Raw genomic sequence first — 23689 nt, 5'->3', positions numbered from 1 at the left:
TTCCACAAGAAGATGCCATCCCCATAAGCCACAAGGACTTAGATCTCCTCCAACAAGCCATCCACCGGTATTTCAGGGAATTTATCTCTGAATACATAAATTAAGCTGTTTATTCCAGTTTGGTCCTAGCATCCATCAAACAACTTTATTATGCTGTATGCCACTTTGCCGCTCACCCTCGACCTATATGTATGGACTGCCAACTTCCATTTCAATGCATCTGGAGAAGTGTGTGAGCATATGAACGTTGATAGCCAGATTTAAACTTTCTTGGTCTTAAAGGACTCAAATAAGTTGTGCCACTGCGCCACAAGGAGGGTCTTTACTGAATAGGACCTGCAGGGGGCAGTATTCTATACAACAATCTATATCCAAAAATACATCTTCTTGAGTCCTACATAATAAATAGCATGCATTTATTAAGATATTGCAGAGTAGCTTTGGTGGTGTGCTCTGTCAGGCAAGCCCAGCCATTTCATTTCTCAGAGATCACAGTTATTAGTTTAGAAGAACAAGAGAGGCTTGGTGTAGTGGTTAAGTGTGTGGACTCTTACCTGGGAGAAGAAGACGATGAAGAAGAAGATATTGGATTTATATCCCGCCCTCCATTCCGAAGAGTCTCAGAGCGGCTCACAGTCTCCTTTACCTTCCTCCCCCACAACAGACACCCTGTGAGGTGGGTGGGGCTGAAGAGGGCTCTCACAGCAGCTGCCCTTTCAAGGACAACCTCTGCCAGAGCTATGGCTGATCCAAGGCCATTCCAGCAGGTGCAAGTGGAGGAGTGGGGAATCAAACCCGGTTCTCCCAGATAAGAGTCCACACACTTAACCACTACACCAAACTCCTCCACTTGCAGCTGCCGGAATGGCCTTGGGTCAGCCATAGGTCGCCTCTTGCAGAGTTGTCTTTGAAAGGGCAGCTTTGGGGAGAGCTCTCTCAGCCCCACCCACCTCACAGGGTGTCTATTGTGGGGGAAGAAGGTTAAAGGAGATTGTGAGCTGCTCTGAAACTCTGAGATTCAGAGTGGAAGGCGGGATATAAATCTAAATTTATTATTATTATTAGCACCTTTAAGACCAACCAAGTTTTATTCTGGGTATAAGCTTTCCTGTGCAGGCACACGTCTTCAGAAGAGAAACTTTATGTAATGACTAAGGAAAATTCAACCGAGAGCAAGTTGGACTGAAAGGGGCGCTTTGCCCTTGGCCGCTGCCCAGGCATTGCTGATCACCCCCACCCACTATAAATGAGCAGCAGGGGAAGGAGTCAAGGGGACCAGAGGAGGCTGGGAGGGCAGGCCAGCTCCCCCACTAGCTTCCCTCTGCTTCGGATGGGGTCTGGGGAGGACTGGAGACTCCAGGGAGTCCTGAATGGCCTCTCAGATGACCCCCACCCCCGGCAGCATCTGCTTGCGGAGAGAGCTCTAAGCAGCCTCTCTTCAAGGCGGCTTCCGTACAGGCACACCAATGCTCGGGGAAGGACCGAGGGAGTGAGATGGGGCTGCACGTGGGGCTGAGATGTACCGGATGCATGGAGACCAAATGCTGAAAACAGGGAAGCCACCTTCATCTGCCCTGAGGCCCCAGACAGCCCTGCTGAAGCCTGGCAGTCATTCAGTTCTGGGCCAGACACTGAAGCAGCTGAAGGTGAACAAAGAGACGTCCACGGGACACAGGGGCGAGAGTGCCCGGGAGCCTGTGATGCTCTGGATGGAATGAGCTTTCATCCCTATGCTGACCCAGAAACGTTTGGAGGCGGGGCTCAGGTTCTGCTCTCCTGTTTGGGAAAGCAGGTGCCTGTGTTTATTTTCAGCTTCCCTGACTGCAGGAACTGGCTCTCCTCTTGGATTCAGACAACCTGAATCCAATACAGCTTTCCACATCCACATGCCACGACATAGGCCACATTTTGAGTAGAACATGTGCTGGACTTAAGTGGAACTCTCAGGTCCCTGGTTGTGAATCTTAACCTCTGATAGGGTTCAGACAGACTAATAGCATTAAAGACTTGGTTGTACATTTGGACATTAGACACTTTGAATCATCCTCTTCAACCGTGGGGCATTTCTCCTGCGGTAGATGCAAAGTCTACCCCCTGACAATACAGACTAAAGGATTTGTCCACCCTTCAAACTATCTGAGAGTTCCACTTAAGTCCTTTAGCACACGTTCTACTCGAAATGTGGTCTATGTCATGGTATGTGTGTGTGGAAAGCTGTACATTGGAAATACTACGAAAGGTCCGTATTTTGGAGCACCAGTCTAGGGTTCAGTTAAAAAATATGGAAGTTTCACTTACTGAACATTTTGTTACTCACCACCATACCACGGACAATATGAGCTCTGTGTCCTTTATAAATCTCAAGGGACATCAGGGGTACATAATGATATTCAAAAAATTCTTCTTCGGGAAGAGGCTTTCTGGATTTTTAAGTTAAACTCACTAGCGCCCAGGGGTTTAAATTCTCTTATGTATTTGTCAAGTTATTTATAGGATTGGGTTCTAAATTTTGTATGAGCAATGTCTGCTGGCCTTATTGGGAATGTACCAAGTGAATTTACAGCTGAAACTGTTTTGAAGTAAAAAGGTGTGAGGATGTACGGCTGTGACTGGAGGGTAGGCTCTGTGGCATTGTCCCCCACTGAGGTCCCTGCCCTCCCCAATCTCCAGGAATTATCCAGTCTGGACTCTGACAACCCTACCCCTTATCTCCCATCCATGGCCTGGCAAACCTAATCTCTGTACTCTGTAGAACAAAGCAGGCGTCTGGTAGCACCTTCAAGACCAACAAAGTTTTATTCAGAATGTAAGCTTTTGTATGCCTGCATACTCTGTATTCTGCCTGGAGCTCCAGTGAGCAGGGCAGGCAATGAATAAAACGAATGGTCCTGCCCTTCCTTCTCTCGCAGACCAGGTCTTCTCTCTGCAGGTCTAGCCATGTGACAGTGGAAAAGATGGCTCTGAGGGGGAATGCTTGTTTAAAAAAATAAAATAAAACCCAGAGCTCGCCATCTTCTTCTAAAGCGTCGTTTTCATTCCTGAACACATTTATGCAGATTTGATCAGGGAACTAAATTCGCTAGAGTTGACTGACTTTTAATGCTATATCTGAAGAAGTGAGCAGCGACTTAGGAAAGCTGCTCCCCTGCCACAAATTCTGTTGGTCTGTAAGGGGTGTGTGGACTGCTCTTTTCTGCTGCTACACACTAACACCGCTGCCCATCTTGACCTGACTTTTTATTTAATCGGCTGATTTTTTTTTAACATACGCTAATAGTGAAAAAGTCTGCCGTGAAAACATTGTGAAAGCAACATCACCCCAGAGTCGAAAACGACTGGTGCTTGCACAGGGGGCTACCTTTACCTTTTTTAATAGTGAAAAATAAACATTTAAAACTCCCTTGTCTTCACCAACAAAAGCATATGATGACATTTGTTCCGATGTGTCTGCAAATGAATGGCACCCTCTGCCTGATGCCAGCCCCCGCTCCCCCCCCCCAAACCTACCGGTTGCCTTGCAGGCAGGCACGTCTGGCTCAGGACTCCTCCCTAGGAAGAGTTACGGAGGGAAGCTGAGCACTGTGAATTTCTGCAGGACAAAGGGGTGTGTATGTATGTCAAGCAGAGTTGCCAACTGTAGACAGAGAAATTCCTGGAAATTGGGGGCAGTGAACATATGAACATATGAAACTGCCTTCTACAGAATCAGACCCTCGGTCCATCAAAGTCAGTATTGTCTTCTCAGACTGGCAGCGGCTCTCCAGGGTCTCCAGCTGAGGTTTTTCACACCTATTTGCCTGGACCCTTTTTTGGAGATGCCAGGGATTGAACCTGGGGCCTTCTGCTTCCCAAGCAGATGCTCTACCACTGAGCCACCATCCCTTCCCTTAGACCTGTGAATATGTATGAACATATGAAGCTGCCTTCTACTGAATCAGACCCTCAGTCCATCCAAGTCAGTATTGTCTACTCAGACTGGCAGCAGCTTTCCAAGGTCTCCAGCTGAGGTTTTTCACACCTATTTGCCTGGACCCTTTTTTGGAGATGCCAGGGATTGAACCTGGGACCTTCTGCTTCCCAAGCAGATGCTCCACCACTGAGCCACAACCCCATTCATGGCTCTCCAGCGACTCCAGCTGAGGTTTTTCACACCTATTTGCCTGGACCCTTTTTTGGAGATGCCAGGGATTGAACCTGGGACCTTCCGCTTCCCAAGCAGATGCTCTACCACTGTTCAAAGAAGGCAAGAGTTTGAGAAGGACAAAGTTTGAATCCAGTGGCACTTTCAAGACGAACAAAATTTTATTTCAGGTCTAACCGTATGCCCAGATTAAAACTCTTGCTGATCTAAAGATGCTAATGGATGCCAACTTTGTTCTGCTCCTTGAGACCAACGCTGCAATCTATCTTTGAAGGGGGACAGGAACTCAGGCCATCTCCTGAACATATATGAACCTATGAAGCTGCCTTCTACTGAATCAAACCCTCGGTCCATCAAAGTCAGTATTGTCTTCTCAGACTGGCAGCGGCTCTCCAGGGTCTCAAGCTGAAGTTTTTCACACCTATTTGCCTGGACCCTTTTTAGTTGGAGATGCCGGGGATTGAACCTGGGACCTTCTGCTTCCCAAGCAGATGCTCTACCACTGAGCCACAGCCCCATTCATGGCTCTCCAGGGTCTCCAGCTGAGGTTTTTCACACCTATTTGCCTGGACCCTTTTTAGTTGGAGATGCCGGGGATTGAACCTGGGACCTTCTGCTTCCCAAGCAGATGCTCTACCACTGAGCCACCATCCCTCCTACATATGAAGCTATCTTATACTGAATCAGACCCTCGGGTCCATCAAAGTCAGTATTGTCTTCTCAGACTGGCAGCGGCTCTCCAGGGTCTCAAGCTGAGGTTTTTCACACCTATTTGCCTGGACCCTTTTAGTTGGAGATGCCGGGGATTGAGCCTGGGACTTTCTGCTTCCCAAGCAGATGCTCTACCACTGAGCCACCATCCCTCCCCTGCTCTCCAGGGACTCCAGCTGAGGTTTTTCACACCTATTTGCCTGGACCCTTTTTAGTTGGAGATGCCGGGGATTGAACCTGGGACCTTCCGCTTCCCAAGCAGATGCTCCACCACTGAGCCACCGTCCTTCCCCTGAACCTGTCGTGCCCTGCAGGAGAATGAATCTTTGCAGTTTGAAGACCGGTCGTAATTCTGGGACGACTCCAGGGCGTACCTGGAGGCTGGCAACCGCCGCAGCGAGCATCCGGAGACACCTGGCCGGGAGCATCCCTGCAGACTCTACAGCGACCTCTAGCGGGGACCAAAGAGGGCGGGGGAGGGGGGAGAAAGAAGAGCGGGGCTTCTGCGCACGCTCCGAGGTCGCGAGGCGAGGCGAGGCAGGCGGGGATCGAAAGGAGAAGAAGAAGGAGGCGGCGCACGCGCAGTGCCGCAAGCCCGTTGCGGAACGCCCCGGCGAGCGCGAGCACGCCCCGGCGTCGGCGCGGCGTCGGGGGCGCGCGCGCACGGGGCGGCCGGGTCTCTGGCGGGGCTCGGGGGCGCGCCCGCCCTGCTCGACGCCGACGCCTCCCCCTGACTGACAGGCTGGGGCGAAGCGGAACAAAATGGCGGACAGGTTCTCCCGCTTCAACGAGGACAGGGACTTCCAGGTAACCGTCCCCTGCGGCGGGGACCGGGCTCGCGTCTGGCGGCCTCCCGCGCCTTCCCCGTCCCGGCTCCGGCGGAACAGAAGCCCTTCCCTCCGCCCCTCCCTCTTCGCCTGCAGCCTCCTCCTGGGCTTAGGCCCGGCCAGGGTGGGAGATGCTGGGCCCCGTTGCTCGAGCCGGGGGTGGTGGGGAGGGAGGGAGGAAGAAGGCCGCTGGCCTTGCCTTCCCTTCCCTTCGCTGTCCTTTCCCCTGGGGGGGAGGGGAGGGGTGTCTTGTGTGCCTGCCTGCCTGCCTTCCTCTTGTCATCCAGCTTGCCGCCTTTGCGCGAAAGGAAGACGAACGACAACAACAACAACAAAAAGTTATGCATGATTTTAAAACAAATCTGGAACTGTGACTATGCGTGTAGGTTTGATGGTAAGGTAGCACAGGTAAGGTGGACTCCCAGTTGTTTTGGGATGGCATACGTAAAAAGAACCCTAAGTCGTGCCTTTTGAGTAAATGCTGCGTATCGCCTCTCTTGCGTTGTCGTTGGGTGATTTGCGGTTTTAAGAAGAGTTTAAGGAGGGACGGTGGCTCGGTGGCGGAGCATTCGCTTGGGAAGCGGAAGGTCCCAGGTTCAATCCCCGGCATCTCCAACTGAAAAGGGTCCAGGCAAATAGGTGTGAAAAACCTCAGCTGGAGGCGCTGGAGAGCCATGAATGGGGCTGTGGCTCAGTGGTGGAGCATCTGCTTGGTAAGCGGAAGGTCCCAGGTTCAATCCCTGGCATCTCCAACTAAAAAGGGTCCAGGCAAATAGGTGTGAAAAACCTCAGCTGGAGTCGCTGCAGAGCCATGAATGGGGCTGTGGCTCAGTGGTGGAGCATCTGCTTGGTAAGCGGAAGGTCCCAGGTTCAATCCCCGGCATCTCCAACTAAAAAGGGTCCAGGCAAGTGGGTGTGAAAAACCTCAGCTGGAGACCCTGGAGAGCAGGGGAGGGATGGTGGCTCAGTGGTAGAGCATTTGCTTGGGAAGCAGGAGGTCCCAGGTTCAATCCCCGGCATCTCCACTAAAAAAGGGTCCAGGCAAATAGATGTGAAAAACCTCAGCTTGAGACCCTGGAGAGCCGCTGCCAGTCTGAGAAGACAATACTGACTTTGATGGACCAAGGTCTGATTCAGTATAAGGCAGCTTCATATGTTCATACATGTTCACAGGTCTAAGGGAAGGGATGGTGGCTCAGTGGTAGAGCATCTGCTTGGGAAGCAGAAGGTCCCAGGTTCAATCCTTGGCATCTCCACTAAAAAAGGGTCCAGGCAAATAGATGTGAAAAACCTCAGCTTGAGACCCTGGAGAGCCGCTGCCAGTCTGAGAAGACAATACTGACTTTGATGGACCAAGGTCTGATTCAGTAGAAGGCAGCTTCATAGGTTCATACATGTTCACAGGTCTAAAGGAAGGGATGGTGGCTCAGTGGTAGAGCATCTGCTTGGGAAGCAGAAGGTCCCAGGTTCAATCCCTGGCATCTCCAACTAAAAAAGGGTCCAGGCAAGTAGGTGTGAAAAACCTCCACTTGAGACCCTGGAGAGCCGCTGCCAGTCTGAATAGACAAGACTGACTTAAAGGGAGGGATGGTGACTCAGTGGTAGAGCACCTGCTTGGGAAGCAGGAGGTCCCAGGTTCAATCCCTGGCATCTCCAAAAAAAGGGTCCAGGCAAATAGGTGTGAAAAACCTCAGCTTGAGACCCTGGAGAGCCGCTGCCAGTCTGAGAAGGCAATACTGACTTGGATGGACCCAGGGTCTGATTCAGTAGAAGGCAGCTTCATATGTTCATACATGTTCATATGTCTAAGGGGAGGGACGGTGGTTCAGTGGTAGAGCATCTGCTTGGGAAGCAGAAGGTCCCAGGTTCAATCCCCGGCATCTCCAACTAAAAAGGGTCCAGGCAAGTGGGTGTGAAAAACCTCAGCTGGAGACCCTGGAGAGCAGGGGAGGGATGGTGGCTCAGTGGTAGAGCATTTGCTTGGGAAGCAGGAGGTCCCAGGTTCAATCCCCGGCATCTCCACTAAAAAAGGGTCCAGGCAAATAGATGTGAAAAACCTCAGCTTGAGACCCTGGAGAGCCGCTGCCAGTCTGAGAAGACAATACTGACTTTGATGGACCAAGGTCTGATTCAGTATAAGGCAGCTTCATATGTTCATACATGTTCACAGGTCTAAGGGAAGGGATGGTGGCTCAGTGGTAGAGCATCTGCTTGGGAAGCAGAAGGTCCCAGGTTCAATCCTTGGCATCTCCACTAAAAAAGGGTCCAGGCAAATAGATGTGAAAAACCTCAGCTTGAGACCCTGGAGAGCCGCTGCCAGTCTGAGAAGACAATACTGACTTTGATGGACCAAGGTCTGATTCAGTAGAAGGCAGCTTCATAGGTTCATACATGTTCACAGGTCTAAAGGAAGGGATGGTGGCTCAGTGGTAGAGCATCTGCTTGGGAAGCAGAAGGTCCCAGGTTCAATCCCTGGCATCTCCAACTAAAAAAGGGTCCAGGCAAGTAGGTGTGAAAAACCTCCACTTGAGACCCTGGAGAGCCGCTGCCAGTCTGAATAGACAAGACTGACTTAAAGGGAGGGATGGTGACTCAGTGGTAGAGCACCTGCTTGGGAAGCAGGAGGTCCCAGGTTCAATCCCTGGCATCTCCAAAAAAAGGGTCCAGGCAAATAGGTGTGAAAAACCTCAGCTTGAGACCCTGGAGAGCCGCTGCCAGTCTGAGAAGGCAATACTGACTTGGATGGACCCAGGGTCTGATTCAGTAGAAGGCAGCTTCATATGTTCATACATGTTCATATGTCTAAGGGGAGGGACGGTGGTTCAGTGGTAGAGCATCTGCTTGGGAAGCAGAAGGTCCCAGGTTCAATCCCTGGCATCTCCAAAAAAGAGTCCAGGCAAATAGGTGTGAAAAACCTCAGCTTGAGACCCTGGAGAGCCGCTGCCAGTCTGAGAAGACAATACTGACTTTGATGGACCAAGGGTCTGATTTAGTATAAGGTAGCTTCATATGTCCATAAGAGTTCCTTTTATGCCTTTCTGTCTGTTGCCCTCTTAACTCCACCATCCCACCCAGCAATAAAGAGGGAATCCCTGCATGGGAACTCTTTTGGAAAACCTTTTTAAACTTCTCCCAGTTGTAGAGGTAGGAATGGTAGATTTGTTTGGTTTCCTTTTATGTCCCCCCCTCGCTTACACCCCCGCTAAGGTGAGACCTTAAATTTTTTGATGAAACTAGTGGATGAGGACCATCAAGGCAACTGTCCAGAACAGAATTTTATCCACATAAGTCTCTCTTTTATTTGTTGAGGGCAGGGAGTGTTGATGCAAAGAAGACCTAAATGTCGCTTGCATCAGGGTTGAGCAGTTTGTTTGGTCTGAGTGATGGGGGCGGGGGAGGAAATATCCTTGTGTGAAGATGCAGTCATGCTGACCAAAATGGGTGGGGCAGACTCCAGGATTGTGTGTGACCTGATGCTCTGTTGATTTTTTTTTTTTTGCCAAGGACTAAAATCAGGCTGTTTTAGAATGTCAGCATGAGATATGAGTGGATTTGGTTACACTGCACGCATTTAAAAATACATTTGCAGTGGCTGAAAATATTTGGATAATGTCTGATTGTTAAGGATGCTTGGTGAGCGGTATCTTAAGTGGGATATGGGGATGGCAGTGAGAGAGTTTACACTCCCAACTTCCACTCTCAAAACGTCTACACTGAAAACCCGCTAAGAATTGCTGTTCTCTGTGAGGGGACCCCTTGTCTGGATTCTGTTGGCTTCCACACTGATCTTAGGGCTCTCCCCCCCCCCTGCCCTCAACTTTCCCTCCAGCTTCCCAAAGTTCTCCTGGGAAGAAGCCCTGAAGAAGAAAGATAGGATTGTGCTGTGCTGCACAGAATTGGTTCTTCCTTGGTGGCTGTGGGGGGAGTACTGTTTCTCCGCAGTCCAGCTGGGTTGTATCAGGTGACAAAACAGAACAGCAGAGGTGGACCAGAAGAGCTCGAAGGTGAGGGCATGGCCGACAACTCCTGGATCCAACCGGCACTTGACTGTCTAGGCAGTGGTGGTCACTGATAGATGGCTTTTGCTGAACAGGGGTAGCTGCAGTGATGGAGTCTGTTCCTCAGAGGCAGCGGTGTGACTTCTGCACCTGGCTACCTGCTCAGCCTGCATCGTATTGGAGTCCAGCACTGCATACCTGAGCTGCACAGCACCAACCAATAGCGAGGAGTTGCTGTCAGCTGCTCAAAGTTGGATCGGAAGGAGTTTTGTTTCATCGTGTCATCACCACTCCTGGTCTAAAAATAAAAAAGGGGTTCTGGCATTGTTCTCTGACACTTCCCAGTGTGACTATGTGGCACTTTTGGGGTGAAGCAAGGGACCTTCTTTGGCAAGCATGGCGTGTGTGTCTTGCAGCCACTTGAAGGAAGATATGATTGTGATGTGCCCTGGAGAAGGCAGTCCCTGGTCTAAATCATGGTGTTGGACTGGGGAGAGAGAAATAACTTCAAAATACACTCTGATATCAAACCGTTGGGAGGAGGGGAAGAAACCTCAAAGATGTCGTTTCTAAAAACGCTGCTTTCTGCCCCCTCCTTGCATAGAACCAGATGATGGCATGGACAAACAGATAAAGGGACTTCAAGGCTCCACCACATTGGTTGGCTAGTGAAGGAGGCGAGGGAGTCGTTGCGGTATAGATGATTATTTGTTCCAAAGGATATAACTGCCCTTTCTAGTTCATGTTGTGTTAACAGAGTAACAAATGGCCACAGGGTCATCCAGAGTGGGTAGTGCTTGCCACACTTTCTTCCCAGGGCATCTCTATGGAAGTGCCTATATAGGTGTTGCTTGTCTGGCTAGACAAAATAATTGAATTGGCTTTAAGGTACATATGCTAGATACACCTGCCCAGGTCGAGTGATATGTGCTTTTCTGCAAGAACTTGTCTTCTTTCACTCATCTTGCAATAGTGGAAATTATTGAGCCAGTGGGATGGTGGCTTGGCTTAACAATTATGGGGCTTACTTTACTGAGGAGGCTGCATTTAGCCTGTGCTTTTGATGATAGTTTTTAGATGCTTAAGGTCACGGAAGATAATAGCCTTTGTAGGAAAATCACAGTCAAAATCGTTGGCCACAGGTATTGATGATTCCAGATTTGCCAGAGGGCCTATCAAATCGCTTCCTGATAGGCTACAAGAAAAGGTCAAAGTAAATAAAATCGGTTCATTTGAAATAAATATCCATATGGAAAATTGTGTCAGCCATTTGTTCCTTTCAGATTTCTGCCTTTCAGAAATCTGTTGGCATTTGCTAGTTGTGAGCATCTTTATTTTAATATTATTAGCATGTGGAAAAACATTGAACAATGAGTAATTTCCCCCCCCCTGCTTCTTGGACAAAAACAAACCATTTTGCATCCTTGAAAGAGCGTGCTGCATTACTACTGCATATCTTGGCAACAGAAATTTGGGTCAGGGGATGAATACTGGGTGGTGCTTAGAGATTTTTTTTTTTAAGTTATCAGACTACAGTTCCTTTCTTTAGAGCTCTATGAAGATAGTCCTAGCAAACCAATTAAGAGGGCTTTGTGGCTCTTCAAGGTAACTGGGTCACTGCATGGAAAACATGCAGGTAGCATGGAGAATTGTGAAATAAGATGCAGTGGAGGCTTCGGCTGCGTAGAAGTAACTCAGATTTGTACCCTGTCCTGAGCCTGCTTGGTGTGTGTGGGGTGTGTGTGTGAAATAAAAAATGCATAAATAAATAAATAAGACTCCTTCCTGTCATGAAAAGAATGCCAACTTTATTTTTGGTCTGTTCATTTCTGTTGAATACGAAGCAGGCTTTTAGCATGTGGAAACTTATGCTACAGTAAATCTATTAATCTTAAAGGTGCCACAAGGTTTGATTTTATTTATGGTTTGGTTTGCTTGTGTAGGATTGACATTTCTTTTAACACCCGACTTGATGAGATATAATACAGAGTCCTGCAATGAGACTAAGTCTTCTAAAGTGGAATTTCAGTAAGCTGTTAATTTCTGAAAAACATTCAGTTGTGTAGAAGATTTTGGATTTATATCCCACCCTATACCCTGAATCCTAGAGCGGTAACAATCTATGCTACCTTCCCACCCCCCACAACAAACTCCCTGTGAGGTGGGTGGGGCTGAGAGTGCTTTTACAGCAGCTGCCCTTTCAAGGAAAGCTTCTATGAAAGCTATGGGTGACCCAAGGCCATGCCAGCAGGTGCAAATGGAGGAGTGGGGAATCAAATCCGGTTCTCCTAGGTAAGAGTCCGCACACTTAACCACTGCACCAAACTGGCTCTCAGTTTGAGAGAGTAGACAGAGAGAACCTTTTCTCCAAAGACTAGAACTTAAGGGCATCCAATTAATCTGATGGGTAGTAGATTCAGGATGGAAAAAAGGAAATATTTCTTTACAGAATAAGTAGTTAAAATGCGGAATTCCAGAGGAATGGCCATAGGTATTGATAGCTTTGAAAAGACATTGAACGCATTACAGGACTATTGAAGAATTACACAGTTTTAAGCTTGATGGTGGAGAAACTGAAATTGTTAAGAGATTTTCCATTTTGGCTTAATCATAAACAAAAAGAGAGACTACAAAATTCAATCTGGAAAGGTAACCAGGAAGGAGCTAGAAGAGATCCTCAAGTGTAAGGCTGTGTCGCTGGTGACCACGATCAAGATTATTCATGCTAGGTAAACGGGCGTGAAAGTTGAACAGTGAAGAAAGCTGACAGGAAGGAAGCTGATGGATTTGGAATGTGGTGTTGGAGGAGAGCTTTATGGATTTTGTGGACCGCCCAAAAGATGAATAAGTGGGTTCTCTATCCAATCAAGCCTGAACACTCCCTAGAAGCTAAAATGACTACACTAAGGGTGTCATACTTTTATCAGAAGACAAGAATCGCCGGGAAGGACAATAATGTTAAGCAAAGTTCAAGACAGCAGGAACAGAGTAAGACCCAACATGGCCTTCGGTTCATGAAACCTGAGCAAAGTTGTTAGTAATAGGATCTTTTGGATGTTATTAATTCATAGAGTCACCATAAACTGGAGACGGCTTGTTAGCATCTAACACACCCAGATAGAGTTGTGGAGGACAGATCCGTCAGTGGCTACTAGCCATGGTGACTAAAGGGAACCTCTGCATTCAGAGAAAGTGAACCTCTGAATATCAGTACTAGTAGGCAACATCAGAGGAAGGTCTCAGCCTCTGTGTCCTGTTGTTGGCTGCAGTGTGAGACAGGATCTTGCACTACATGCACCACTGGTCTGTTCCACCTGGGCTCTTCTTACGTTATGACTAATCCTTGCTACATGCAATCAAGGAAGGGATTGACGTTTAAAAGGGTACACGTGTAGCCCTTAAATGTGCAAAGTTAAATCGCTAACCGATTCCTCGCTAGCAGTTGCTCCCCCCGGGCTTCTTCTTTCCTCAAATCAAGCAATTGATTCTACACTAGTCACTGCGTAGCCGCATTTTGACTCACAGCTCCTTCCAGTTTCCCTCTCAGCTTCCAAATCTCAAAAAACAAACCAGAGCAGGAAGCTGTGAGGCGAATTGATCGCTTGATCCCAGTAAAGCAGAAGCTCGAAAGCAGAGTGACTGCTAGAGAGGAATCCTTGAGACTGTCATTATTCTTACGTAACAGATGGGAGCATTCCCGGTGGGCAGCCATGTTGGTTTTAAGCAATATAACAGATTTTGATTCAAGTGGCACCTTTAAGACCAACAAAAGTTTATTTAAACTATGACCTTTTGTGTGCATGCACACGGAAGAATTGAGAGGTGTCAAGAGTCACTCCATCTTTGTTCCTCTTGCCATATGTATCCAAATGGCTAGCAGTTATACAGTGCTAACGCTTGTGCTTGCTACGCTGGCTGATTGCTTTGAAGCATCCTCACTGCTTATCTAGAGGGAGGGTGGCATGTCTGGGAACTCGCACGTTACTATGCAACCAAGGTCAAGGGAGCCGGTGGAGATGTGGCCGATGGGGTAGATAACAGGCAGCTGAGGTGATGATAGAGTAGGAGGGAACCCGTGCAAAATCCCCGCTGCAGTTTGGTGCAATTGGCTTGAATTGTAATGGTCAAGGCAAGGGATTTTAAGAGTGGGGAACTGGCGGGAGGGCCGGTTCCGACAACACCTGTACCTGCCTTTGATGCTGGAATAAAGATCTTGAACTTTACTAGTCTGTTCCTTGCCTCTGGGTCTGACATTTTGTCGGAACTCTACACATCCCCGAGTGGCCTGAACCGAGACTAATGATGGCTGGCAAACAGGACCAAGCTACGGGGACAATTATAACCATTACGACCGACGAGGAGGAAGTGACGAAGGGCTGAGGGTTACTCCTGCCACAGTGACAGTTTGGAGGAGAGAATGGTGTTGCATGGATTTCCAGGAGACTATTATTGAAGATCTGAGAGAGGATCCCCACCACCGCACCCGACTCTCAGGGCTACAGAGGCCCTACCACCTGTGGGGGTTCCAGGGTGATGAGAGTGGAGGGGAGTATCACTGTGCGAGTGGCACGGGGAATGGTGCTAACGAGTGGGTGCAGGAAGTCCTCGCCAGCCAGAGCAGCCAGCTGCGTGAGGAGATGCAGGCCATGCATGCCTTCCTAATCCAGGAGATGCGCAACCTCGCCCGGCAGCTACGGATGGTGGCAGAGCGGGTCGCAGCCGCGCCCCCCCCTACAAGTTCCGCAGGAGGGTGACCAACCAGGGGCCCCTGAGGGGGGAGAGCTGCCCACAGGGGGTGAACCGGCTTCCCAACCCAGGCCGGAGGAACCTGCCCCGGTGCCAGGCAGGCCTCGGGTCAGTGAGGTGAAGTTCGATGGGGACCCTGCAGACCTCGCCTACTTCATAGTGTTGGTACGGGGCCACCTCAGCGTGTGGGCACACAGCTTCCCAGGTGGTATACATTGGGAGCTGCCTTTGCGAGGCGGCCGCCCAGTGGTATGTCATCCTGTTCGAAAGTCAGTCCCCGGCCCTAAATTCGGCCATGGACCTCCTGAGGGCTCTACGCCGCCACTTCGAGGCCCCTCTGCAAGAGACTCAATGCCATATCGGCCCTACAAGACTGAAACATGGCGCAGGGTTGGTGCGTGACTACCTCAATGAATTCAGGTGGCTGAATTCAAAGGTCCACCAATGGGACGAGGGGCCCAGGATTGAACAATTCAAGAGTGGCCTGAATTCCATCATTTATGGCGAAGCCCTAAAGGCGAAGGAGCCAAAGGACCTGGTTGGTTGGATCCAATTAGCCTGTGAGATAGAGGATTGCAACAAGATGATCGCCCTCCACAAGAAACAACAAAGTGGCTGGGAGAAACCCCAAGTGGCTCCCAGAGAAGGCTGGGAGAAACCCCAAGATCGAGCCTCCTCAAAAGGGCCCCCAAGTCATTCTCCCGAGAGGAGCGAGACCGTAGAGCCAAGGCCAAGTTGAGCTTCAAGTGTGGGGGCGAGAATCACATCGCCAGCGAGTGTCCGTACAAGCTGAGAGAACTGCAAACCTCCACCCCGATCAAGCCAGAAGCGAAGAAGAAGAAAGCCGGGGGGTTGGGGACCCCGATTGCCAAAGCCAAGTCCGTGGCATTACAGTTCTGAGAACCGATTCTGGAAGAGTTCGAGGGGGAGGACGGAGAGACCCAGCTGGTGGGAAACGACAATAATCTGCTGTGAGGCGCGCGCAACAACAGGTCCTAGCCACGGCTGCGCCGCTTAGGGTGAGATTATCCGGGACTTGGTATTATGTGCCCATAACCCTAGTGAACCCAATCACAAAACGGTTTTACTGCATCAGGGCCCTACTGGACTCAGGGTGCTCAAAAGACTTACTATCGCCCAGTTTAGTAGAGGTGTGAGGACTGAGAACTATGCCCCTTAAGGAATCTTATGTATTTGAGCAGATGGACGGGAGTCCGATGAAGAGGGACCCATGTAGCACAGGGACGGAAGTTTGTGCCCTAGGGGTGCCCCGCACCTTCATCATAGCCCCGGCCACCAAGTTCCAAGCCGTCCTCAGCTTAGCAATCACGATCTGCTAGTCCAATGGAATGGGAATGCAATATACTTCCTAGATCTGCTGGGACAAAAGGTGGGGCTCGCACCCCCCCAACTGAAAAAGTTATGCGTTACCAAAGTCGAGGCACTCACCCTACCCCCCGAATACCAAGATCTACATAAGGTGCCCAAGAGGCGGACAAGCTACCCCCTCACTGAGATACGGAGTGTGCCATTGAGCTGGTAGAGGGGGAGTCACTGCCCAAAGCAAAACTGTACTCAATGAGCCGAGGGGAGCAGGAGGAACTACAAAAGTTTCTGGAGATGAACCCACGCAGGGGTTTCATATGACCTGCCAAGTCCCCCCATGCTGCCCCGTACTCTCAGAAAGTAAAAGGATGGCACTTTATGACTATGTACTGACTTCCGCGGGTTGAATACGATTTCTATGAGTAACGTGTACCCGTTCCCGCTCATTTGGGACCTCTTGGGGGAGGTGTCTCAAGGGAAAATCTTTACCAAGTTTGATCTCCGGGATGCGTACTTTCGAGTGCGCATCAAGGAGGGGGACGAATGGTAAACCGCATTTAACATCCCGCTCGGCCAATATGAATACTTGGTCATGCCGTTCGGCCTCAGGGGGGCTCCGGGGGTGTTTATGAACTTAATCAATGAAGTGTTGCAAAAGTACCTTTATAAGGGTGTGGTTTGCTACCTGGATGATGTTTTAATATACTCCCAGGACCTACCTTCGCATGTCCGGCTGGTGAGGGAAGTACTCCAGACCTTATATGAGCACAAGCTGTTTGCCAAACTGTCCAAGTGCAAATTCCATAAAATGGAACTCGATTTCCTGGGGTATCGCATATCCACGGGGTGTTTGGGGATGGACCCGAACAAGGTACAAGCAGTGATCGATTGGAAACCTCCCCGCACCCGCAAGCAGCTCCAGAGCTTCCTGGGGTTCGCCAATTTTTACAGGGGGTTCATCAATAACTTTGTGGAAGTCACCCTACCCCTCACCGAACTGTTAAAAACAAAAGGGAAGGGACCGCAAGCCTTAAAAGGTAGTTCCGGCCTCCAGTGGACAGGGGGAGTGTCAAAAAAGATTTAATGAACTGAAGGCGTGGTTTACATCTGAGTCCTGCCTAATACACCCTGACGAAAACAAAAGATCCGTGGTTCAGTGTGACGCAAGCAACGTCACTCGCGCAGCCATATTGCTCCAGGAAGCCCCCCCTGAATTACTGATGGGAAACATGATTAAAACGTGGGCCTTCTTTCAAAAGAAGAATGTGTGTAGATCAACTGTTATCTTGGCAGGGATTCTAGGCAGTTAAAACTTTTGCTTGCCTATTAAAGCGTTTGGTGGTTATCTTTGGCTACGTCATGAAACTTGGCAGTGGAAGTGAATTGTGTCTCCTAGTGGCCACTGAAAAATCCGCTGTAATAAGGAGTTGACACAGGATTGCAAATAGTGATGGAGGAGGCAGCAGAGTCAAATCTGTAAGATGGTACATTGTGAGTTTTTAGGCTTAATGACTCTATGCAGCTTATGATAGGCAGCATGATGGGTGGATAGACATAGGAAGTACCAGTGAGAAGAGTTGCTCCTGAATTTATTGTAACCTGATTTTGAATGTTAATCTTGTTTAACGTACTATTTTATATCCATTTCTTCTTTATTTCCATTTCTGTCCCTTTATCTCCATTTCTTCTGTATTCCTGCTCTGGGTATTTAAAATAAAAAGGTAAAGGTAGTCCCCTGTGCAAGCACCGGTTCGTTTCCGACTGGGGTAACGTTGCTTTCACAACATTTTCACAGCAGACTTTTTACGGGGTGGTTTGCCATTGCATTCCCCAGTCATCTACACCAGAGGCCCTCAACCTTTTATATCCCAGGGCTGGCCGGCCCACTGCGGCCCCAGAGCCAGCGGCCGCCTCCCATCCCCCCCTGCGGCGCCTCCTCCTCCCTCCTCTGCCCCGCCCCCTGCAGATTTGCTGCCCGCCCCCGCGCAGCCTCACCGCCTCCTGTTTTTACCACATTAAGGACACTTTACCACTTTAAGGTGAAGTGCCTTCCAGGTCGACCTCCGCCCCCCCACTGATCAGCTGATCCAATCGGCCGGGAAAACTACAGCAGTGTGGCTGTTTCAGTGGTCGCTCACTGCTGCTGCTGTTTTCCTCAGCGATTGGATCAGCTGATCGGCAGGGGAGATCGGCCTGGAAAGTGCTTCTTGGCACCTTCCCCGGCCTTAAAGTGGTATAAACGGGGAATGGCGAGGCTGTGCGGGAGGACGATGAGGCTGCGGGGGGGGGGGCGGGCAGCTGCGCATCCCACTTGGAAACAGGCCACGAACCGGTACCAGTTCAGAGGTTGGGGACCCCTGATTTGCACTTTCCCTCCAGCAAGTTGGGTACCGACCTTGGAAGGATGGAAGGCTGAGTCAACCTTTAGCCGGCTACCTGAACCCAGCTTCCGCAGGGATCGAACTCAGGTCGTGAGCAGAGTTTAGGACTGCAGTACTGCAGGTTTACCGCTCTGCGCCACGGGGCTCTCTAAAATTTATTTAAAATAGGACCTTGTAAAATATAATCCTGTTTACTTTTTTTTTTTAATGAAAGGGGAAGGAAGATTGGCAGAATAAGCTAAGAGGAAACCTACGTTAGGATGATGTGATTTTGAAAACAAAATATTGAGTCACTTTTATGGTCTTAGGAACAAGCAAGCATAAACAGATGTCTGAAGACAGCGTAGCAAACAGAGTGGGCAGTTGCCGTATCAAAACATGGCGTAGAATTCAAGAGCTTTGGACTGAGAGAGACAGGGTTTAAATCCCTCCTTTGCCATGAAGGTTGCTGGGTGATCTTGTTCTAGACACTGTCTCTTAGCCCAGCCTCCTTCATAGGGTTGTTGTGATGGTAAAATGGAAGAGGGGAGACCAGCATATGCTACCCAGAACCCCTTAAAGGAAGGGTGAGATAAAAATGCACAAAATGAAAAAGAGATCCCCCAAGTAGTGTGTGGAGTCCAAGTACATCTAGCCATCCCGTCCAAATGCCATTTTCTTACTCACAAAAGCTCTTCTAAGCCTGGGCCTCTAATATCTCTGCTTTAATATTTCAGTGTTTCTGCTCCTCCATCTTTTCCACTTCAGACGGGCTCAGAGGTCAGATGTTCTCCAGTGTGTTTCGTACACTTTATATCCCTCCATTTTAAATGCAGGCCTCCTAGGAGTCTTCCATCAAGCGTGGACAGGACCAAAATGTGCTTAAACTTCAACATGCTTGGTGTATATATACTGTCATACCAAATAGCTATGCTTGTTCTCCCCGACTGTCCCTTACGCCTGGAACTCTGCCTTAAATTCTTTAATGCTGCTGTTTCTTTCTCTTCATTCTTTAAAAATCTTAACTTAAAGTTTGAGACTAGCGGCACCTATAAGACCAACAACATTTAGTTCTAGGTATAAGCTTATACCTAGAATTAAACTTCGTCGCAAGCACACTTTGTTGATCTTAATATAATAATAATAATAATAATAATAAATTTTATTTATACCCCGCCCTCCCCTGCCGAAGCAGGCTCAGGGCGGCTAACAATACGGTGACCAATGGTACACCAACAATAAAACAGTTACATTAAAAACATTAAATTAAACATTAAATTAACCTTAAAAACCAGAATTAAAACAATTAACTAAAACATTTTTGACGCTATCCTTGACACTCTTCTAGTTGATGTTGATGGCGGATTTCAGTTATTCATAAGCTAATTTAAAAAGGGTGGTCTTGCAGGCCCTGCGGAACTGATCAAGGTTCCGCAGGGCCCGCACCTCCTCTGGGAGTTGGTTCCAGAGATGTGGGGCTGCGGCCGAAAAGGCCCGAGAGCGAGTATTCTGTAGTTTAATTTGTCTTGGCCCAGGGGTAGTCAGTCTGTTCTTTCCTACTGACCTCAGTGCTCTCTGGGGTTCATACGAGGAGAGACGGTCCTTCAGGTAGGCTGGTCCTCGGCCATATAGGGCTTTAAAGGTGATAACCAGCACTTTGTACTGGACCCGGTATACAATCGGTAACCAGTGCAGTTCGCGTAGCCCCGGCCGCACATGTTCCCATCTTGGGAGACCAAGTAACAGCCTGGCCGCCGCGTTCTGCACTAGCTGTAACTTCCGGGTCCGGCACAGAGGCAGCCCCATGTAGAGGGCGTTACAGTAGTCCAATCGTGAGGTGACCGTCGCATGGATCACCGTTGCTAGGTCCCGACGCTCCAGGAAAGGGGCCAACTGCTTTGCCCGCCTCAGATGGAAGAAAGCTGACTTGGCAGTGGCTGTTATCTGGGCCTCCATTGATAATGAAGGCTCCAGTAAAACACCCAGACTCTTCACCTGCTGCGCCGCCTTTAGCTGCACACCATCGAAGGTCGGGAGAGATATTTCCTCCCCTGGAGCGCCGCGACCCACACAGAGAACCTCTGTCTTTGCCGGATTCAGCTTCAGCCCACTCAGTCTAAGCCACGTTGCGATAGCCTGTAACGCCCGATCCAGGTCTTCCGGGGGGGAGGCGGGCCGGCCGTCCATTAGCAGATAGAGCTGGGTGTCATCTGCATATTGGTGGCAACCCAGCCCAAACCTCCTGGCAATCTGGGCAAGGGGGCGCATATAGATGTTAAATAACATCGGGGAGAGGACTGCTCCCTGAGGCACCCCACAATCTAGTGTGCGCCTCTGGGATCGTTCACCCCCGATCGCCACCCTTTGTCCCCGACCCCTGAGGAAAGAGGAGAGCCATTGTAAAGCAGACCCCTTAACCCCAATGTCGGCGAGGCGGTGAATCAGTAGCCGATGGTCGACCGTATCAAATGCAGCCGACAGATCTAATAACATCAGCACTGCTACACCGCCTCGATCCAGTTGCCGTTGGAGGTCATCTGCCAAGGCGACCAAGACCGTCTCCGTCCCGTGGCCCGGTCGGAAGCCAGACTGGCACGGGTCTAGGACAGAAGCGTCATCTAGAAATCTCTGTAGCTGCAACGCCACTGCCCTCTCGATGATTTTACCTAAAAATGGTAAATTAGACACCGGTCGGTAGTTCGCCAATTCGGCCGGGTCTGCTGTTGATTTTTTCAAGAGGGGACGGACCAAGGCCTCTTTCAGAGGCGTTGGAAAACGCCCCTCTAAGAGGGATCTATTTATGATGTCCCGTAGAGGACATCTAAGCTCCCTCTGGCAAGATTTAATCAGCCAGGAGGGGCAAGGGTCCAGATCGCATGTTGTTGGGCGAGCAGCGGAGAGAATTCCATCAACTTCTTCCAGGCTGAGTGGGTCGAAGTGGTCCAGCAGTGAATCCGAAGACAGGCGCGGAGCCTCAGTCTGACTTACTGTATCTAATGTGATAGGCAGGTCTTGGCGGAGTGATGAGATTTTATCTGCAAAATATTTCGCAAATGCCTCACAGCCAATCTCCAATTCTCTAACATTTGGTTTGCCTTGTGGCAGTGTTATAAGATCTCCAATTACCCTAAACAATTGTGCTGGGCGCGAATTTGCAGATGCAATCTTGGCTGCAAAGTATTGTTTCTTTGCAGCCTTGACTGCCATCTCATATGACTTCATAAACGTTCTATAGGATGTTCTCGTCACTTCGTCCCGAGTATGCCTCCACCGCCTCTCTAGTCGTCTGAGCCCTTGCTTCAGCTGGCGTAGCTCCAAGGTATACCATGGAGCCAGCTTCCTACGAGGGCGCAGAGGGCGCCGGGGTGCGATTTCGTCGATGGCCCTGGATAGCTGATCTTGCCAGACTTCCACCAGGTCATTGAGGGAATCGCCAGTGGGCCAAGGGTCCCTCAGGGCCGTTTGGAACCGTTCCGGGTCCATCAGGCCCCGAGGGCGAGCCAAAATAGGCTCTCCGCCCATACAGGTGCCACTGGGCTCAAGTGTTGTTCTGTTACTTCAGACCAACACGGCTATCCATCTGAATCTAACTTTTTCCATGGCAGCTAAGTGCTAAAGTCTAACGGCATTACTCACATACATGATTTCTCCCATTCAGTCTTTTTAGTTTCTTCCCCATTGTTTTTGAAATACTCTTTGTAAGCTACTCGCCCCTTTATTTATTTCATTGCGTGAAGCATACTGATTGTGCCATGTAAATAATGATAAAAATGTACGGTTTTGCAGGTGGTACTTTTAAAAAGTGTGATTGGTCAAAGGTTTTGTCAAGTATTTTTAAAGCATTATTAGAATGTTTAAAAAGATATTTATCCAACCCTGGTGCTAGTCCATTTCAGGAGTTTGTGCTATGGCCAGAAATACTATTTGCACACTCCTAGAATTGTAAAAGCCAGTTGTATCTGCATAGTCCACTAGACATGCCCACCTTTCTGAGTTATGATACAATACCCTTGTGACCAGTTGCAGCGTCTGTTGCCCAAGCTGAAAATGTCTGTTACCTCCGAAAGACTGGTCAATTTCTCCCTCTTTTAAATGCGGCTTTTTATGAACGTTACAAAAATAAGTGAATGAAATAGAGTTGAGTGCCTGCCCTTTTGTACAGAAGTTCATCATTAGTGGCCTAAAAGTGAAGAGCAACTTTCTTTGAGTAATAGATCCCTGTCTGATCCACCTGGAGTTGACCAGGAAACTAGAGGTCTGTATAGGATTCCACTGTGGGGCTACAGTGCAGTCTTGATACAGGTAATTTAAATTGTGAAGTGGGCTGGTCCTTTCAGAGACTTACTTTCCCCAAAATCCACTGAGTGATTTCTTGTACCTGCTCCTTGTACTGGCCATTAGTGCTTCAGTTTCGGCTGTGTTGCTTTTTATGTGAAGAAGGGTCCCAAGACCTCATGATATAAATATCTGTGTAACCTGTTAGGGAACAGGGACTTAGATGCCACCATATAGAAATAATGTACAAGCATTTTTTTTTCCATCAAGGGAGGGGCTTAATCTAGAACCATGGGAATCTCCCAGCCGAGGTCAAAACGCATTCACAATCCTGGTTTCTTTTTTGGGCTCATGCACTCCCTTCCTCCTCTCCTCAGGAGCATAGCCATGATTGAAGACTTTCTAGTCCTTGGTTTAATGCCAGTTTGTTGTGATGTTTGTGGTTATCTTTAAGAAAGTTTTGTATCCTTTCCATTAACTGGATCTACTAGAATGATTAAAAGATTGGAAAACTTTTCCTGTGAAGAAAGGTTAAAATGCTTGGGGCTCTGTAGCTTGGAGAAATGTCGACTGAGGGGGTGACATGATGGAGGTTTACAAGATTATGCATGGGATAGAGAAGATAGAGAAATAAGTACTTTTATCCCTTTCTCACAATATGAGAACTCGTGGACATTCAATGAAATTGCTGAGCAGTCAGGTTAGAACTGATAGAAGGAAGTACTTCATCCAAAAGGTGATTAACACATAGAATTCACTGCCATAGGAGGTGGTGGCAGCTGCAAGCATAGACAGTTTCAAGAGGGGATTGGATAAATGCATGGAGCAGAGGTCCATCAGTGGCTATTAGCCACAGCATATTGTTGGAACTCTTTGTCTGGGGCAGTGATGCTCTGTATTCTTGGTGCTTGGAGAAGGGCTGCGGTGGGAGGGCTTCTAGTGTCCTGGCTCCACTGATGGACCTCCTGATGGCGCCTAGTTTTTTTGACCCCTGTGTGACACAGAGTGTTGGACTGGATGGGCCATTGGTCTGATCCAACATGGTTTCTCTTATGTTCTTATGGGTCCAAAAAGACATTTGTTTAGAAGCTGCTTATTGAGAAAGAAGGGGGAGGCAAATTTAAGGTGCACATATTTGGACAGAACAGATAGGCATTTGGTTGAAGATTTCCAGCACCAGGAAGCCTTCAGTTGTGGTTCAGTGTATGCAGGGATGAGAAGGAAGATTGTATGTAAGCTGAAAATAAATCAGGGTTCTGTTCATTATGAACAAACGCCAGACAATTTGTGATATCTGTCTAGAAC

The 23689-nt window shown here is 49.0% G+C and overlaps 1 protein-coding gene across 8 annotated transcripts in view; it reads left to right on the top strand.

The window, feature by feature from the left end:
• The first annotated feature begins 5544 nt into the window (after nucleotides 1-5544).
• GPATCH8 (G-patch domain containing 8) overlaps nucleotides 5545-23689 on the top strand; it is a 102660-nt gene continuing 84515 nt past the window's right edge. For 5 of the 8 annotated variants that reach the window (XM_060254554.1, XM_060254562.1, XM_060254558.1 and 2 more), the window contains exon 1: nucleotides 5584-5659. Coding sequence is in view for 1 of the 8 variants with exons in the window: in XM_060254553.1 (XP_060110536.1) it covers nucleotides 5615-5659 (45 nt within the window). In the remaining 7 variants the exon portion in view is untranslated. Of the gene's footprint in view, nucleotides 5660-23689 lie in introns of all 8 variants that reach the window. The other 3 variants (XM_060254556.1, XM_060254559.1, XM_060254553.1) reach the window with 2 other exon arrangements.

This window comes from Heteronotia binoei, chromosome 15 (assembly GCF_032191835.1).
Source record: "Heteronotia binoei isolate CCM8104 ecotype False Entrance Well chromosome 15, APGP_CSIRO_Hbin_v1, whole genome shotgun sequence".
Classification (NCBI taxonomy): Eukaryota; Metazoa; Chordata; class Lepidosauria; order Squamata; family Gekkonidae; genus Heteronotia; species Heteronotia binoei.
The sequence above is the reverse complement of the archived record's forward strand: the minus strand, read 5'-3'. Positions and strand labels throughout refer to the sequence as shown.